The 18,312-nt window shown below is 43.0% G+C and overlaps 1 protein-coding gene across 2 annotated transcripts in view; it reads left to right on the forward strand.

Annotated features, from left to right (window-relative positions):
- The window catches only part of MIA3 (MIA SH3 domain ER export factor 3), a 340,580-nt gene that overhangs the window by 112,580 nt on the left and 209,688 nt on the right, over positions 1–18,312 (forward strand). For both annotated transcript variants that reach the window (XM_086927939.1, XM_086927940.1), the window contains exons 5-6: positions 9,442–9,714; positions 13,694–13,990. In XM_086927939.1, the coding sequence (XP_086784065.1) occupies positions 9,442–9,714; positions 13,694–13,990 (570 nt within the window). The remainder of the gene's footprint in view (positions 1–9,441; positions 9,715–13,693; positions 13,991–18,312) is intronic.

The following is an 18,312-nucleotide window of genomic DNA, read 5'->3' on the forward strand; positions in this document are numbered from 1 at the left end:
CCGCACTTCTTGCTTTCTTCCCTCAAGAAAAGTTCTTTACCATCCCCAAGCAATTCCGCCTATGCCAACTTCTGACAGGCATTGCAGTAGAATGGGGTGAGAAACCATATCAAACAACGCTAATAAATCAACTAAAAGGACAGCACTTTCTCCTTTGTTCAAATTGATTTTAATTTTCTCTATGATCTCCACCAGAGCTGTTTTTATACTATGATATTGAATGAATCTTGACTGAGTGTAATTCTTTTTTTTTTTTTATTCAAGTCGTTTTTATTGAAATAGGAAAACAAAAGGAAAAGACAGTACAATAATTCTTCCAGTATACAAAATGTTCGGTTCATCTATCGATAATCACATACAGAGAATAAACTTAATATAATAATAAATCAACTCTTGCTTGCATTATTATAAAACACATACAGACATAACTCTCAGTGCGTAGGAGTGGCATTATAGGCTCTAGTGGATGACAACAAACGTACTCACAGGTGACATAGGCCGTTGTAATAGAGTCGCATGTATTGCATCAAGGCGGATCGTAGTGAAATGAGGATGCATCTAGCGATTTCCACAGCTTTCTATTGGATGGTTTCCATGAAGCTGCTTGTAACGCTGGATTATTAGCACCTCTAAGAAATGTTAACCACTCCTGCCAAATTTTAAAGTTTACCTCTTTCGCGTTCTTCCATTTGCATAGAACTACTTTGCACGCCAGTGTCATCATTAAGTCCAAAAGCAGGCGGTCTTGGTCATTTGATAACTGTGGGTCAAGCGCCCCTAGGATTACATATACAAATTCCTGTACAGGCCGTATCTTGAATACATGTTGAATGCAATCAAATATTTTCCCCCAATATATACGTAGAGAAGGACAACTGAAAAGCATGTGCGCAAGGTCGCCTGAGCCTGACTGGCAGTTCCAGCAGGTAGGCGAATCTCTTAATTTACATTTGAAGAGCTTATCTGGAGTCCAAAATGCCCTGTTTATTAGCATGTACTTTGTTTGGAATAGAATAGGTGAGACTTTATGGGTAAGGGCCGTCTCATGGATCACCTCCCAGTCAAATTCTATGCCTGTCGAATTCGGCTCAGCTTCCCATTTCAATTCGACCTTTCTGTGAGTTTTCTTGGGCAAGGGCAGTAAAAGTTTATACACCTTAGAGACGAAGTGACCTGCAAGTACAAGACGTGGAAGATGAGTTACTAACCATGGTGTGTATGGGGAGAAGTTACGTGCCGTTAACATCGCTTTGATTTTCAGGAAGTCATAAAAATCCATCGGAGTGAGATCATGCCTCCGTTGCAGAGTCGAGAATGAGAGAGGATCTTTCTCATCGTATAAGTCCCTTGCCATGTTAATGCCCTTCTCGGACCATGAATTCCAGAAGAGTCTATCACCATTATACTTTAAATATGGGTTTCTCCAAAGTGACAGAAAAGAGGATTTAGCGAATGTCAGCTTAGTGTTGTGTGTCTGATCAAGTCTAAGCAGCGCCCGTCTAGTGTTTAGCAATATGTATTTGGAGTGTGGTAAATGTGATAGGTCCATAGTAAGAAGGGTCTCGAGTGGGGCATGGTTCACTAGTGATTCCTCAATATTGATCCATATGGGCGTGTAGTTTGGTGATTTAATTAACCATTGGGCTCCCTGTTTGCAGAGGAAGGCTGTTTGATAGTTCCTGAACGAAGGCAGACCCAGGCCTCCTTTGTCTTTGGCCAATTGCAATTTCTTTAGTGATACCCTTGCTTTCTTCCCACGCCACAGGAAGCTACCAAACAGCTGGTCCACCTTGGTGATAAAGTTGTTCGAGAATGTCATAGGAAGCATGCTAGCCAGGTAGTTAACCAACGGAGTAGACATCATTTTAAGCGTCTCCGCTCTACCCCACCAAGAGAGAAATTTTGGAGACCAGCCTTCGAGCAGTGTGGCTATCTTCTTTAGAGTCAGTTCTTCGTTTATTTTCAGGGTGGAGATCAAATCTTTGTCAAAGTCTAACCCCAAGTATTTGAAACACTTAGGCTGCCAAGTAAGGCCGGAGTCCCCAATGATTCCCTTATCGCCAATATTGTTCAGAAGTTTAACCTCCGTCTTGTCTTTATTGAGTTTGTACCCAGAGACCCTGGAAAAGTTTTCAATATCAGACAAGAGCGCAGGTATTGCCTCATCGGCTTTCTCGGACAGAACAAGTACATCGTCCGCATATGCCGTTAATTTAACCGTGCAGTCTCCAAAAGAGATGCCTACAATGTTGGGGTTGTTTCTTACATGGTATAAGAACGGCTCGATCGCTAATAAGAACAATGATGGAGACAGGGGGCATCCCTGTCTTGTGCCCTGCTTTAGACAAAAGGCAGAAGAAAAGGATCCGCCGGCTCTCACTCTCGCTGACGGACAGCAATATAGGGACATCACTAGTCTAGTAAAGGTGTCCCCTAGGTTAAACTTATGAAGGACTGCTGCAAGGAAGGACCAATCAACCTTGTCAAAGGCTTTTTCAGCATCCAGTGTTATCGCTGCTGTGGGTGTACCTAACAATTTCGCCTTTTCTAAAACATGAGCCAGAATCCTTGTATTATCACTGGACAACCTATTTTTAAGGAAGCCTGCTTGAGATGGGTGGACTAACTGGGGAAGAACCTTCTGGAGGCGGGCGGACAGTATCATAGCCAGGATCTTGCAGTCTATATTGATCAGTGATATAGGTCTATAGTTTTTCGGGAGCGAAGGGTCTTTCCCATCTTTAGGGAGCACTGCAATTATTGCTTCTGCCATTGTGCCTCTGACCTCGCCTGTATCATTTATTTCTTGAAATAGATGCTGTAGGGGTTCTATTAGGAGGGAGGGGAAAGTTTTGTAAAATTTAGCCGTGAAGCCATCCGGGCCTGGTGCTTTCCCTGATTTCAAACTTTTAATTGCATTCCCTATTTCTAGAGCACTAATCGGGCCATTAAGACTAGTCTGGTCCTCAGCAGAAAGTCGTGGAAGGTCACATTCGTCTAGGTAACACTTAATCTTGTCTTCCTCCACCGTTTTATTCTTGGCATAAAGGTCTTCATAGAATACCCTAAACACCTCTGTTATCTTGTCTGGGTCCGAGTGCGAGGAACCTTCTGCGTCTTTAATGACACTGATCGAGTTCTTTTGAATTTTAAACTTCAAATATGACGCTAGACTTTTACCAGCTTTATTAGAATCGCAGATCTTGAACCTCCTTCTGTTGTCAAGCCAAACACCCGCTCTCTCGCTGACTATTTTATTGTATTCGTATTTTTTATTTGCCAGGGCATGAAGAGACATGTCATCTCGGTCTTTCAAATGTTTACTCTCTAGGTTCGCAATTTCACTTTCTAAGGATTCCAGCTTTAAGTTATAATTTTTGTTGATTGCTGATCTGATTTTGATACAGACCCCCCTTATGGTGCTTTTCAGGGCCTCCCATCTAATGAGATCAGAAGTATCCCCTTCTTTGTTGACCTGTAGATAAGAGGAAATCTCCTCTTGTATTGTGGCCCGATGTTGTTCATTACTTAGGATTTCGTCATTTAGACGCCAAGACGTCTGACGAGAAGAGGGTTTGACATTTGCTATGGACAAGGAGATGCAAGAGTGATCAGACATTACTCGGGGTTCTATGGTAGTGGACTCAATTCTAGGTACACCGTTCTGTGATATGAGGATATAATCGATTCGGGAGTACGAATCATGTGGCGCGGAGTAAAAAGTGTAATCCCTCCCTGTGGGGTTTTGAAGCCTCCACGCATCCACTAAGTGAAATCGTTGACATAAATTGATAAAGGCTTTATGTGATTTATTTGATTTGAAGGGACAATGGGAGTCTCTATCTAACGTTGCATCCATAGGGAGATTGAAGTCTCCGGCCAGTATGTGAAGAGCATTGTCTGGGATGTTTTCAATATGCTTGTTAAGAGCCTCCCAAAAACTAAGATCGCTAGTGTTAGGAGCATAAATGTTTGTGACGTAAAACTCTGTGTTGTCCTTACTCAACTTGGCCGTGACCCATCTCCCATCATCACTCGCTTCAGAGGACAGTAGCTCAATCTTAGATTTCCTCGCCACAAGAATCAAGACACCATTCTTTTTTTGCACAGCTTCTGCACCCACAACCTCATTATAAAATTTGTTCCTCATATGGTAGAACTGTTTAGATTCAAGTTTCGTCTCTTGTAGCAAGACAATATCACCTCTCAATCTCCGTATGTAGTCTAAGATCTTTTGTCTCTTAACAGGTTGGTTCATACCCTTAACATTAAGAGATAATACCTTCAGTTTATCGACATTACCTACCCCTAACGGAGTACTAACAATTCTATGTGTCATCAATAAAATGGACCATCATAGCAGAGTCATATATCACACAAGGCATCAGCAGTAGCATGACAAAGAGACAAAATTCCTCGAGATCAATAAGGCCCATATATGTGTTAGTGCGATAACAGAGCCCACAACCTCCCTCACCGCCAAGTATTAAGACAGTAATTAATATGCAAGCACAAAGAAAGAAAAACAAGAGACATAGAACATACATCCCAACCCAGAATCCCCACATCCCCCCACCCTCCCCACCCCACCTGTACGTAGTAGGCACAGTGACTGGAGAGAGATTGCAGTGCCTCCTCCCCGTGCGTGTACATGTTTGATCAAGTTTGGAACAAATCAATTCCCACAACATACCAGTGGATTGCCGATAACTAGGGTAACCTGGGTAAACAACATTCTAGAGACTCACAACTAGGGACTTCGAGAAGAGGCGTGCATATCATAGTTCCTGTTGATCTTAAGGCAACTGAGGAAAGTAACAACAATATTAGCTGACATAGCCCCTCAGAGCACAGATGGTAATCGCAGCCGCTTACGGACAGATATCCAGTACCTGATGAACATTGTACTAACAGGCAATGATATAGCATTCTCCTTAATCAATGGAACAATATCAATTGCAAACCTTACAGACGACATTATGCCAGCCGGCATTATAGAACTTTCTCCTTATCCATTAAATCAATAACAATTGCAACCATCGCAAAAAGCTGCTAAATTGTAACTGAACATAGTAAACGTTAGAGGTTCAGGGCTCCTCCATGTTGAGAAAAAAGAACACACATGCAAAATTGCATGGAAAACGTGGATAAGATCCTTCACTTGTAACCTGAGGCTGAAGGCTGGCCAGCTGAGTCCTCAATGTTGTTTGTTTCCATGTCTAGGTCTTCAGGTCCTTCCAACATGCGTTTCAGTTTCAATGGATCTGAAAAGATGTGCGGAGAACCTTGGATAATCACACGATACTTTGCTGGGCCCATGAAGCCATACTGGAAACCTCTCTTCTTCAACATCGGTCGGAGTGCCAAGAACGCTTTCCTAACATCAACTGTCTCTTTGCTAAAATCCTGTGATATGTAGATTTTAGATGACTTCCACAGGATATGGTTATTTTTCCGCATAAAGCTGAGAATTTGCTCGACATGTTGGTAGCGTAATGGTTTACACACAATGGCTCTAGGGCCTTTTTGAGTCTTACTTATCCTGCCCGGCACTCTATGCGCTCTGTCAAATTCTAACGGATGGACGAAGGTCATGTTAGTGGCTTGGGTAAACCATGATTCTAGGAAAGCCACACAGCTCCCCTGTTGATCTTCCGGAATACCAAAAATCCGTAGGTTCCCCCTTCTGTTCCTGTCCTCCAACTCCGCGAGTTTCCGTGTCGTTTGGTCTGCCGCTATGCACAGACGTTTAATGGCTGCGCATGATTTGACTTCCATATCTTCGAGTTTGCTAATCCTCGATTCTGCTTCCAGCAATTTTGCATTGGTGTCACGGTTGTCCTGCCTGATCGCCGCCACTTCCTCTTTGGTTGCCTTTGCCAGATCCCTTACTTCATCCAATCTGCTGAGTATCAGATCAATTGGGTCAGGGCTGTTTTTTCCCCCTTTGCTGGGCGAGTTCGGATTCGACTGGTCGGATTTAAGCCTCTTCAAGCTTTTCGCAAGCTCCTTATTATCTGCCATGGCTGATTAGGCGTAGTTTCTTTAGTAGTTTCTTTAGTCGATGCGGATAGTCTCTTTAAACACCCAGCCGCCTTTTAGGGACCGTTTAAAGTTGCTGATCACTCTGACCCATCAGTTGGCTCAGTGCAAGGAGATGAAAGTTACTATATAAATCGCCCTTGAGCTGGAATAATGGTCACACATGTTGTTGCCGAACGATGTAGGGGGGTGTGCACACGGAAACAGAACACTAAGCTTGTGTCGCCATTTTGAGAGCCAGCATTGCGTTAAACTTTACACTCTTGGAGACACTCTATCAGCCCCATTATTATATTCAATAAAATTGCAACATGCAGGGCTTGTTTTGTAAATCTAGAGCTTCATGATGTAGCCCAGAGCACATTCATAGGTTTGCAGGACTCCAGTCGACATTACAATAACCATTTCATCAATGAAGCAAACCCTGCCTCCATGGGACATCATACACACCACCACATGTTAATGAGCCATATCACTTAGTAATACATTGCCATGTTGCAGCGTCTGTGTAAGTGTCCACCGCTACTGATCGGTTAAGCCGACCCTTTTCTTCTCCTCGCATCAGGCGCCGGTAGGAAAGCAGCGCCAGGAACAAACATTGACTTCCGTTAAGACGCCCTATTTTATAACGTAGTGGCTCACAGCTACCAATGCACTCGCTGGTTGTAGCACGGTGCCCAATAATAAAGTTCCTCTTCCGTGAGCTGCACAGGGAGTCCTCGCTCAAGGATCAATGCGAGGATTAGTATGAGCCGCCATTTTGCATATGTTAGCAGCGCAAACGTTCTTCACGGGTCTAATGGCGCCCGGTGGTGGTTGCGTCTACTCACGATTCTGGAGAGTCTGGAGATCTGCTCCGCTCATCGGCGCTGCTTCCAGTGTTCGTGTCTGTCTCCCGACGGGGTCCTATGACTCAGCCGCCGATACTCTGGGCAGCCATTCGGTCTCCACGTCCGCCTCACACGCTGCAGCCTCCGGGGCGGGTCATCCGAGTTAGACGAAATATCCCTTATCAGCCACGAAAATCCACGGGCATACTTCCGAAATGCTCCCCTCACATTCCGGTATCTGATTCTGCAACTTTTAACGATGCAGGGGTGGTGAGGTGCGTTCCACCTTTAATTTTCGGCCACCGCACGGGTAGAGAGATTCACCGAGCCGCCATCTCCCTCGGCGTCCAAACCACGCCCCGACTGAGTGTAATTCTTAAGGGAATTATCTTTCAGATAAGAAGTCATCTGAGTATTAACTATTTTTTCAAAAATCTTGTATGCTGTAAGGCAGAATAGATATAAAACAAGCGTTGGATGTGACCTCAGGACAACTTTTTTAACCCCTTCCACACTCATGACGAGCTGGGCTCGTCATGGTGTAGCCTCCTCGTACACTGATGACGAGCCCAGCTCGTCATAAAACAATGAAAATAGCAATTTCCCAGCACAGGAGGGGAATTGCCTTAGCAGCCATGGAGTTAAGAGAAGGACAACTTTAGTCTTTTTCCAGCAGCAAGGAACTCTTGCAGAGTCCAGGGAACGGTTCATAAGTTGCTGGAATACCGGAGCAGTGACCTCGCTAGCCATACTAAGAATAGACCCAGATCTCCAGGTGACCCTGACTTACAATGCGAGAGAGCCTGAAGAATTTATTCCAAGAAAAAAGCCCAAATGTGGTCCACTTGCAAGCAATAGCATTGGATGGTGAACCAGACTGCCACAGCGGAACATCTCAGAGGAAGAGTTGTGCGATGAGAAGGTGACAAAAAAATTCCAAGACTTTTCCCACCCCCACAAATTTTCAGTCTGAAACGTGGCTTATTTAAAATGGTTATGAATAATAATAGCAGTGCCACCCCCTGCCTAAGCTTTTTTATCTCATAAAAATATAACATAGCCTGGACGGACTTCTTGCTCTAAATCCAGGTTTGAATCAGACCTCAGCCAGGTTTCTGTCAAAAACATGTCGTCGAGATTACCAGTCAACAACACATGGAAAATATGCAGAGCGGGTTAGGGCAAGGATATATAGAATCCTTAGAACCATATAAAAAGTGTTGCAATGCCATACCATGAACACCAGTAACATAACAACATAAATGACTTTGTGGCCCATGTGTACTTTCAAGATAATTCTTTAAGGGACTGGGTTTCCAGACACACATCTGAGGACTGGTGTGTTGTGGGCACTTCTCTTTGGATGGTGATGATTCTGGCTACCCTTATTTAATTATTTTTTTTCTAATTGGGCTGATGATTTGCTTTCCTTGTTCTGTAGGTGGTAGATGACCTTAGTCTAGTAATCAGGTGCGCACGTATTGAGGCCATGTGAGTAGTTTGGTATTTCCTTCTTTGGATACTGCAGTCTAATTTTAATACTAGGATTTTCGCTTTGTTCGTAATTGGGTTTGGTGTTCCTGGATAGTAATGTCCTGGTAGATGAGGGGCATTGCTTAAGTTGGTTTTTTATTTATGTTTATTTATGTAGTATAGCATGGTCATAATGACCAACAAAACATGTACTAAATCGCTTTATATTGTGGACAGAATAGGTTTGCAGATATCGTAAAATACCTGTATTACAAATGTATTATGATATGTAGGAGAGATATGCATTAAGAGACATAAGTGTATGATATAGTTGGTGTGTGTGTGTGTGTTTGTCTACATATGCATTGCCACATTTTCTTCATTGTACTAAAAAGAACCTTAGGGGCATATAAGGTTTTCACACAAAAAACTACAATCTTAAATTGTAATCCCACTTTACATACTAATTGTTAGGATTTGCAGATTTTTTTAATAGAAAAAAGTACACAGTGTTTATTTTGAAGTAGAACATTTTATTAATTGTAGTTTGTATAATTTATACACATGAAATGACTCGCATAACTGAAGTCTAGCTTGATGCTGAATTTTGTTTCCTCTAATAATTGATCAACCATGCATGAAGCTCTTTGACAATGTGCAGAGTCGCCACCAGCTTATACCAATATTAGAATGTAAAGCAGAAACGTTTTCAGTTCTTGGAATGCGCTTTCCTCTCCTTGGGTTGGTTCAGCTTTGAGAACTGTTTTAATTGTATTATTCAGTCATTGATTAGTACCAGGAGGCAGTAGTAGGAAAGGCTCTACAACTAGGCACTGTTGTGGGTAGTGCTGTCCCTGCACCCTTAAACCGAGTGCTGTAATTGGTTAGAAGGTAAATCTTTTAAGCAGTGTTTGGAATGTGCTTTGTTTATGAGTAGTTATGGTCAAGAGGTAGACTGCACCCTCCCACCCCCCCTTGTTCAAATGATGTCACATTGTGATCACCGACTTCTCAGGATTGTGGATCAAAGCAACCAAAATATATCAGAATCATATTAAACTTTACTTCCCTCTCCTTGATCTTCCATTTACTTTAGAAACCGGAAAGGACGTTGAGGGTCAAGAACCAAGCTTACCAGAAGGGGCTGAACCGGACTCGCATGGCAAGGATATGGAAAGGCCTCCTTGGTTTCCAAAGGATGGAAAGGGAATGCCACAGCCAGAAATAAGCCTCTCAGAAGAGCTTGATGACCTTTTAAAGGAAGAGACTAGCAAAAGTGATCGGTCTAAGGAACAAGAGCAGGCTGGAGATGCGTCCTCTTTCGGGTCAACTGATCCGGTAAAAATCGGTGCGGACGGCAAACATCAAGGTAAGACAAGTTAAGCTTGGAAAACTGATTGAGATCAGTGGTTTCATTTAATATAAATACTTAACTAAATAGTACTGGCCAAATAAATATGATTCAGATATGCCCTGTTGAGTTTAATGTCAGAAATTGGTCATATTGTATGTTGGATAGCAATATATATATCACTATGTATCTCAAAAGGCTTTTGCATTTAAAACAAATACAAAACTCATTTTTGTTGTCTCCTTTGCAAATGTTCTGTCTTGTACATCTTTGGATGGTCAAATAAAAGCTAGCACAGTCTAAAACAAGACTGGGCTAGGAGATGAAAGCAGGCCTGGAACATGTTTTGATACTAGCCCCTGTTGCGCTGAAGGCATGTGATAATCTCAAAGATAATGTGAATAAATAAATATGTTTTACAGTGTGCTTTTCCAAATATAATGGGCTGAAATGTATGTAATTTGTGGTCTGAGCATCATTTTTCCTTAGCAGCAAATCATGTATGTTTGTTCCAAGCAAAAAGGCCCTAATTTAGTCCGCTTGCAAGCATTAGCACTGAATGGTGAACCACACTGCCACTGGGGAACATCCTCCCATGAATTCCAAAAAAACCACAGGTTTTTCTGGAGGGCGATGTACCAATATCCCAGAGGACGAGGTGTGCGGTGAGAAGGTGATAAAAAAAGCCAAGGCTCTTTGCCCCCTCCCCCCTGCCTCCACCTCCAAATTTTTAGTCTGAAACGTAGCTTATTCAAAAAGGTTATGAAAAATAATAGCAATGCTCACTCAGTGCTGCCTGTGGAGTGTAGAAGTTGAAGTCCCCTGCCCTTGCAGCCATGAAAACAGCCCCTGTCCTCCAGCCCACTGGCAGTTTTCCCATTAGCCTTCTTTTTCAAAGTATATCGTTAGTACCTTTAAGGAAACATGCTTTACATGCCCTATTTTCAAGCATTTCCTGTGCTCTATCTGTAGCAGGCTCAGATATCTGGATCCTTAGAAGGTACCACATCTACCTTGTTTGTAATAGTTATACTTACCTCTTTAAAGGTGAGTAAATGGACAATGTTAGCTTCTTCACAAGTGCATACATTCTCTCTCTTGATATGTAGAATATTGCCATTGTGCTAATAGCATTTGTATTGTAAGCTTGTAGGCAAGTTATTCAGTGGGACTCTAATGTGGTGGTGTACAATGTTGGTCAACTTTGACATAGGTTGTAATAGGATTAGTGTGCTTGCAGTGAATCTATATGGGATTAATTTACTGACTGCCCAGCACTCCCTGGGCCAATGTTGGATACCCGTGCTCTGAAATCAATATCACTAAACAACCAGAAAGCCAGTACTGAGACCTCTAGTTCAATGAAGTTTCCTGCGCGCAAAGAATTGAACTAAGTGCGGGACAGTGACACAGTTCACAGATTAAATCTCTTTTATTTAAGAAATACATTTTTTGAAAGGAATTAGTTGGTTCAAAGTTTACCAAAAATTCAACACAATTTCGAACACAAACAATACAGGGAACACTATTCATAAAAATGACATTTTCTTAAAACAGACATTGATAGCACAACAATAAGTGAAAAAACATCCTAACATACCAAGTTGATCAACATTTGCACTTGTTACTTACTCTCTCATACACAACACACACTCACGACTATATATACAATTGTAATGTCACAAACTAATTATTTGAATAAAAAATAAATGGGGGAAAAAAGAAGCACCATAGACAACAGCTCTGGAAAAGCAAATCAGCTTCTTTTTATAATTTCAAAAAGGAATAATTTGAATTTGACGGTCTTATGGTGTGGTAGAATGGTCTACGCGTTTCGAACCCTTAATAATTTATGGGGTTCTCATCAGGACCTCATGGCTGGGAAAGAGAAAAAATAAGGGCTGAATCGGAATTGGGGAGGATTATATGTGGTGATTTGGTTTCTAGCCGCTTGGCCGCGCCTTCGCTTCCTACCTTGTATGAGAACTCATACTCTGAATTGACACCCGGACGTTGGCCGACTGCAAAACAAATTAATTGTGACAATAGATCAGCCTACCATCAAGTATTATAAAACTACTATGCCAGTATTGAATATGAAGCCAAGGTTGTACTTACATACACAACGGTGGGGGACAAACCAATTATCTGTGGGTACAAAAAATGACTTAATGAGCACTGGGGGGGGTTTACGGGAGGACGCAGTTTTTTAGTATCCGGCGAGTGCCGTCTTGCTTACTTGTAAGATGTGCTCGTTTGTTTATCAATGGGGGAGTGTTCGAATGCAGCGATGCTCAAATCGAATGAATCACAGGCCTGTAGATGAAAGACAAGAGCACGCGTTACTCGCGTGTGGGTCTCAATGTAAGCGGCAAGAATGTTATCTTTGAGCTTGCATGACCTGCTCGGGGCAGGCTTGCACATACCTTAAATTAAAGCCGTGGCTGGTCCTCTGTATTGGAGTCAGCGAGACACAATCCGTGTGTTCTTGCGCTGAGCGAGTCGGATATTTCAGTTCTACTTCCGCGGTCTTCGGGCTTCTGGGAGCTGTAGTTCCACTAATGATGGAAACGCTGAAACGTTTGTATATAGATCCTTGTGAGCGATCCTTGTAAGTGATTTCCGGCACTTGTTTGCCTCCCTCTTTCGCATGTCTATGTTTTTCTACCAATTCTAAGATGATGAACGACTGTGGGCACATATAAAACATAGTGCTGACAATTTTATGGGAGAGTATTTTGTTTGTAAGAGTTCATCATTTCACAGCGCAATGTCTGAGAGCGTTTGTATTAAGTTTTGCTGGTCTTATTGGATCGCGTGCGTTTGATCTGATATGTCGCGCGTCCGATATAGAAAGAACTGATAATCATATCGGGCCTTACGCTGAAATCCCTTTTGATGTCACTCATTGTTTTTGTTTTCGGAAATTTCGTTATCCACTTAAAAGTTTAGTATATACAAGCATTCCTTGTCCTGGTATTTGTAATGTAGGCAGGGTTGGGGAATGTTCTTAATGGTTTGCATCAATATAGTTGCAATTGTCGTGCATCCTGGGGTCTAATATTTGGCGATGTCTCGTCGAAAGTCGGCATTATGTGTCCAGTGTGGACTTAATGTGTCACGTCTTTGCCCATGAGAATCAGTTAAGTTTATGTAATTCAGACATTTCATTTAGCCCTTTGGTGACTGTATTAAATTTCAGGATCAGCATCGCTTCTTTTTGCAGCAGTTTTTTGTCCAAGTCACCCCCTCTTTGGTCTTTGTCAACCTTTAGGATAACGGTCCATTTCAAATCGGCTTCTTTGTGGTCCATTGTTAACCAATGGTTGACCAATGGTGCTGTCAATGCCTTCATTCTTATTCGTGACTTGTCCCAGTACTGCCATTAAAAAAAATAGGGAATATATATAGGGCTATGACAAATTAAGTGTTTAACTTCTGGTATCAGATAAGAAAGAGGTTAAAAAAAGAAAGTATTGGGGAATGGATTAGACTAAGCAAAGATTGCATTTAGGGTGTCATAAACAAAAACAGGAATTAGGCAGGGAATTAAGGAAATCATCTGACATTTTTGAAAATGCAAATAAAATAGAATCCCATTATTAACCACCTCAAAATTAATCACCCAAGAGTCATTGCAGAATGATTCATTGCCCCGAAATCAGCTTTTGGAACCATCACAATGCATTAAAATCAAACTCATTGCCTGATTGAAGATGGAAGTTGAAATAGAAAGCAAACTTAGGCATTATATGTGACCTGTAGTGGAGGTTGAATAGATTGTGGTATCCGTTCTGAAAGTACAGTCTATAAGTGATAAAACAGTAATTGAAATAATTGAAAAGTGATGTTTACAAAAAGGTTAAGTTATGAATTGGGTTTGTTTCATTTTAATAACACCTATTCCAAACCACATCTAAATAAGCTGAAATAATTTGGATCTGGAACTAATAATCAAAAAAATATTTAAAATGTGCCATTAATATTTTTTTTTCAGTCATAGAATCTCGAAAACATACTGAATTGGACCTGCAGGAGGTGGATCATGCTGCGGACATCCCTGAGAAGGAACCCACAAAGAAGGGAAAAAAAAGACCAATTTGGATTGCAGACAGTCTAAAACAACCACCTGTGGAAAACCTGAGGCCAGAAATGGAAAGCTTGGGAGAGCCCAGTGTCGTAGAAAGTACAGATGTCACAGAGACCATTACCACTGGGGAAAGCGATACCTTTACAGGCGAGTCTTCTGGGACCTTGGAATTGGAACAAAGAAGTACTGAGGATTCTGATTCAGGTAAGCTTCCATCCAAGCATATTTAGAACCATAATCCCAAAGCCTTTAATGTGTTACTGAGACTAGTATTTTTGGCTCAATTACGAACAAGAAAAGAGGACTCCCGTAGCATGTGCTTCATGGGTCTGGAAAAATGTTATAGGAGTCTTGAAATCTGTAGATAATGAATCTCCCATATGGACAATATCTCAGTCTGAGGAGAAACTGTACCCATCTTGATGACTTTCGAGAACAATCAAATGATCCGACATAAAAACTTCAAGATAGGGGTTATCCAGACAAAGTCCTCACTAAGGGCTATAAAAGAGCTAGAAACCAACCTAGGGAAGCCCTTCTTGAATAAATCCCGAAGGTCCAGGGTGAGATTCCTTTGACGTGCGTCACAACTTATAGTTCGGCATCCAATGCCGTGAAAAAAACCATCCAGAAACATTGGCGCATTATCAATACCAACAACAGAAACTGGGAAAAACTCCTTCTCTTTTAAAAGAGGGCGCAGCCTGCGTGATAACCTGGTTCACACACGCCCCAAGGTAACCACGTTGCAGAGCCCCCCATCAGTCTTAGACGCCTGGGGTCTACCCAAGATTACCGGTCACTACCCGTGCTCCAATTGTAGTATATGCCATCTCACAATACACACAAAATCTCGGAATCTTGAACCAGACAAAGTATGGACCCAAAGAACACATGCTCTGGGATTGCCCTACACTGGGGGAATACTGGCAGGAGGTCGGGAGGGCTTTAAACAGCGCCACGGATAGGGAGATACAATACACTAAAGCAGTGAGGGTGCTGCACTGGTTTCCACACACGTCTAAGAATAAGACGACCAGCAGATTCATAGACATGGGGCTGATATTGGCGAAGAGGGAAATAACCAGGAATTGGAAATCGAAAGTGGGGCCCACATACAAACGCTGGTATGGTGAATGTCTGAGGTGGGCAGCCTGTGAAAGCACTTTACGATACCAGATGGCTAGGAGGACTGCAGATGAGAAAGCCATGGAGAGGGCAACAGCATGGGAAATGATGGTGCAGGCGCTCTGGGATGATAATGATGAGGAGGAGGGAGAGGATGCAAACTCTGAGGCGGACGGCCCCATTAGCGCACCAGGAGCACACCTTTAGGGAATGTTTAACTCCTCCTTGCACACACCAGACCTTACTTTTCTCAAGAATTCTACTGCAGCGCTGCCACGGGGGAGGGTGTTGGGGAGTATGGGGAGTTTGGGGGGGTGGTTAATAGGGGGTGGGGGAGGGGTGAAAACTTAAAAGCAGTCTGCGTCTTCCTGCGTTTATGGAAATGGACATTGGACAATGAAGCAAAGAATGGACTCACTGTGCTCGTTGCTTGGTCTTCTACCTGGAGGCTCGAGTAGCATGTTAAGGGAGGCGGTATGATTATGTGCCATACTGCTGTACTGCTATGCTAATCACAAATGTGTTGTCTGTGCAATTATTTTGGTACTGCAATAAAAACGATGTTAAAAAAAATTAAAAAAAATGGACCCAAAGAACACATACCAACTGTAACTCTGTGAATGTGGTGTATTTAAGAACTTGCCAATGTGGGCTACGTTAGGTTGGTATGACAACACGAAAGATGAAATTGCGAATCTGCGAGCATCGGAGCAATATCAGATGTGGTCGCATTACGACTAAAATGAGCGAGCACTTCATAAAAAATAATCATACCACCAACGACATGCGGTGGACAGTTATTGAACAGATTAACGCAAATAAGAAAACCAAGAAAATCCTCTTTGAAAAGGAGCAAAGGTGGGTGTATCGTCTTGGCACCAGTATAATGGGACTGAATGACACCATCCCCTGGGCCTCTATGCTTCAGAACTAACCTACCGGCTGCTCTTCGTTCTGTAGCACATATGCCCTCATACAAAGGTAGGTGCTATCACCACCTTACTATCAGTAGTTTCTGATGCTAGGAATGCTCAATGTCTTTGGGTCTGTGCCCTCCGTAATGTCAGGAGAGATAACCTGCACAATAGCCGTCTGAAAAACTTTATTGGTCTTGGCATTTTCTCTACTACTGGAGACTATGCATTGTCCTTCTAGAGGACATTTGGATATTATGGTGCCGTCCCATGTAGACCCAAAACATTTTGGACATCGACAAATATCTCCCTTTTCTCCTCCTAGTGTCATTACAATCAAATATGACATAATCCTTACATCCACTGTTGTACACAAGAATTAATCGGTGTACACTCTCTTCAACCGATTTCTCTACAGAGATAAATATGACCTTAGGAATGTCTGTGTACACAATACATTAACATGTGTTTTACTCAGCGTACTTTATTCTTCGCTTTTGCGCTCTGATTTTAAAGCAACCGGCTCTCTCTGCAGTTGCCATAACGACACGTGATGCTGAAGCCGGATATAAATACAGAGTCTTCATACAGAAATCTGGTTGGCTGAGTGTCCGACCACGTGACCACAACTGTAGCCTATCGGTGGGCGCCAGGCAATCTCATTTCTTTTCATGCCCACTTTCTACGTGTGGGGACGAGTGAGCGAATCCAGCTCTTCGTCCTATGTTAACTCAAAATACTGCGCAGATACCGTTCCTCGGGGTCCAGGGACGAAGGGTCCCTCCAGGTGCCGAACGGGTGCTGAGCATTGAGAGCGTGAGTACAAACAGATTGAGACCAGCACCGCTTAAAGAGATAAGTACTGCTTTCCGTTGTTTCTTCACAGTAGCCAACTCTGGCTAGTGTTTCTTTTATTATAGGGTGTGCCATATTGCTTACACCCCCCCTCCTGAGACCCATGTTGCTGGAACAAGCAGCTCGTTTTGTAAGGCTTATCTGTATTTTACTTGCATTTACTCTTTGCCCAGAAAACACAGAAGCAATATAGCTGCTTTACCTTTACCTTTAGTCTAGACACTGGTTACTATGTAGCGATATACTGGACATTACAATCCACTTCTTAAAATACCTCCTTTCAACGTTCACTTAAATTGGCTGTCATGAACCGTTGTCCCGACATTTTCACAGGACAAATTTTATCCTGTAGGTGCACACGGTCACTCAGTTCACCTTCGGTCTTGTTATGGCTACTAGCACTTCCTTGGAGCACAGCAGCATTTTCTTGTTCTTCATCTTACCAACAACAGATATTGTTACAGCTAACTTTGTTTTTTATGTTTTTTTTCCGTCTGTCTTTGTCTATGTTTGACAGAATAAACTTGGTTCCACTCTAATCATTGGGAATCTAGAGACAGTGTTTTGATAAACTGTTTAACACTGCTAGGGTGGACCTTAGAGCGCCCATACCACCGGGGTTTCCTATCACTTTTCTATCACTTCACTGGTCCTGACGAATGCCCAATAAACCACTATCATTGAGGCTGAAACATGTTGACCAACAACACAGGATAAATCTGGACTTTTAATTCTGGTCCTTTATCCTACACCACTGCTTGTACCCATGTCCAATTGGCAAAACTTGTAAAATTATTTTTTTGACACAATTGGCACTTTTTTTTTTGTTCAAATCTGTTTTTATTGTGAACACAGCGATAAGCCTACACCTCATGCTGAGGCCGGCCGCGCATATGAGAACTTGTGGGCTTATACCAACTGGGACGGAGAAGAAGCTTTAACACAGCGCCATGCCTACAACCCCTCGAGGGGGGCCGGCCTCGTGGCTTAAGGGTGAAATACGCAGAGGTTGGTCTCGCGAGGACGCTGTGTTGCTTCGCGAGGGAGGCGCATGGTGAATAGCTGACTGTAATGTCACAGAAATTTAAGGCCCAACAGGGCACAACTGCCCCATAGTGAGGCGAGAGCCAGGGCGGCAAGTAGGAAAAGAGAAAGAATCAGAGGTAGCTAGTCTGAGAGTAAGGAGGGGCAGGGAGAAGGTGCGGCAGTTTCGTGTGGCTGGTCAGGGGGCAGAGTGTGAGAGGACTTGCGTGGTTGCAGCAGCGCCTGCGGGGAGAGCAGAAATCAGGGGTAAAGTCTGGCGGGGTCCGCAGGGATAAGGGCGTCATCAAAGAGGTGCAGAGCACGGAGTCTAGGAGGCATGTGTCGCTCGTAACTAACAGAGCATAGGTGGCGCACAAGGGGCTCCCACACTGCTTTGAAGCGTGTGTCCCTCGCTTGTATCCGCGCCGTAAGCATTTCCATTGCCAGTACCTGCCAGAGACGCACAAACCAGGAAGCTATTGGCGGTGCTTCGGCACATTTCCTCTACAAAGCGATGAGTTGCTTAGCGGCGCCTAGCATTTGGAGCGTGAGGATCCAGTCGCTGCACGTGCACAATTGGCACATTTTTAAATCACTCCAACTATC

This window comes from Lissotriton vulgaris, chromosome 6 (genome assembly GCF_964263255.1).
Source record: "Lissotriton vulgaris chromosome 6, aLisVul1.2, whole genome shotgun sequence".
Lineage (NCBI taxonomy): Eukaryota > Metazoa > Chordata > Amphibia > Caudata > Salamandridae > Lissotriton > Lissotriton vulgaris.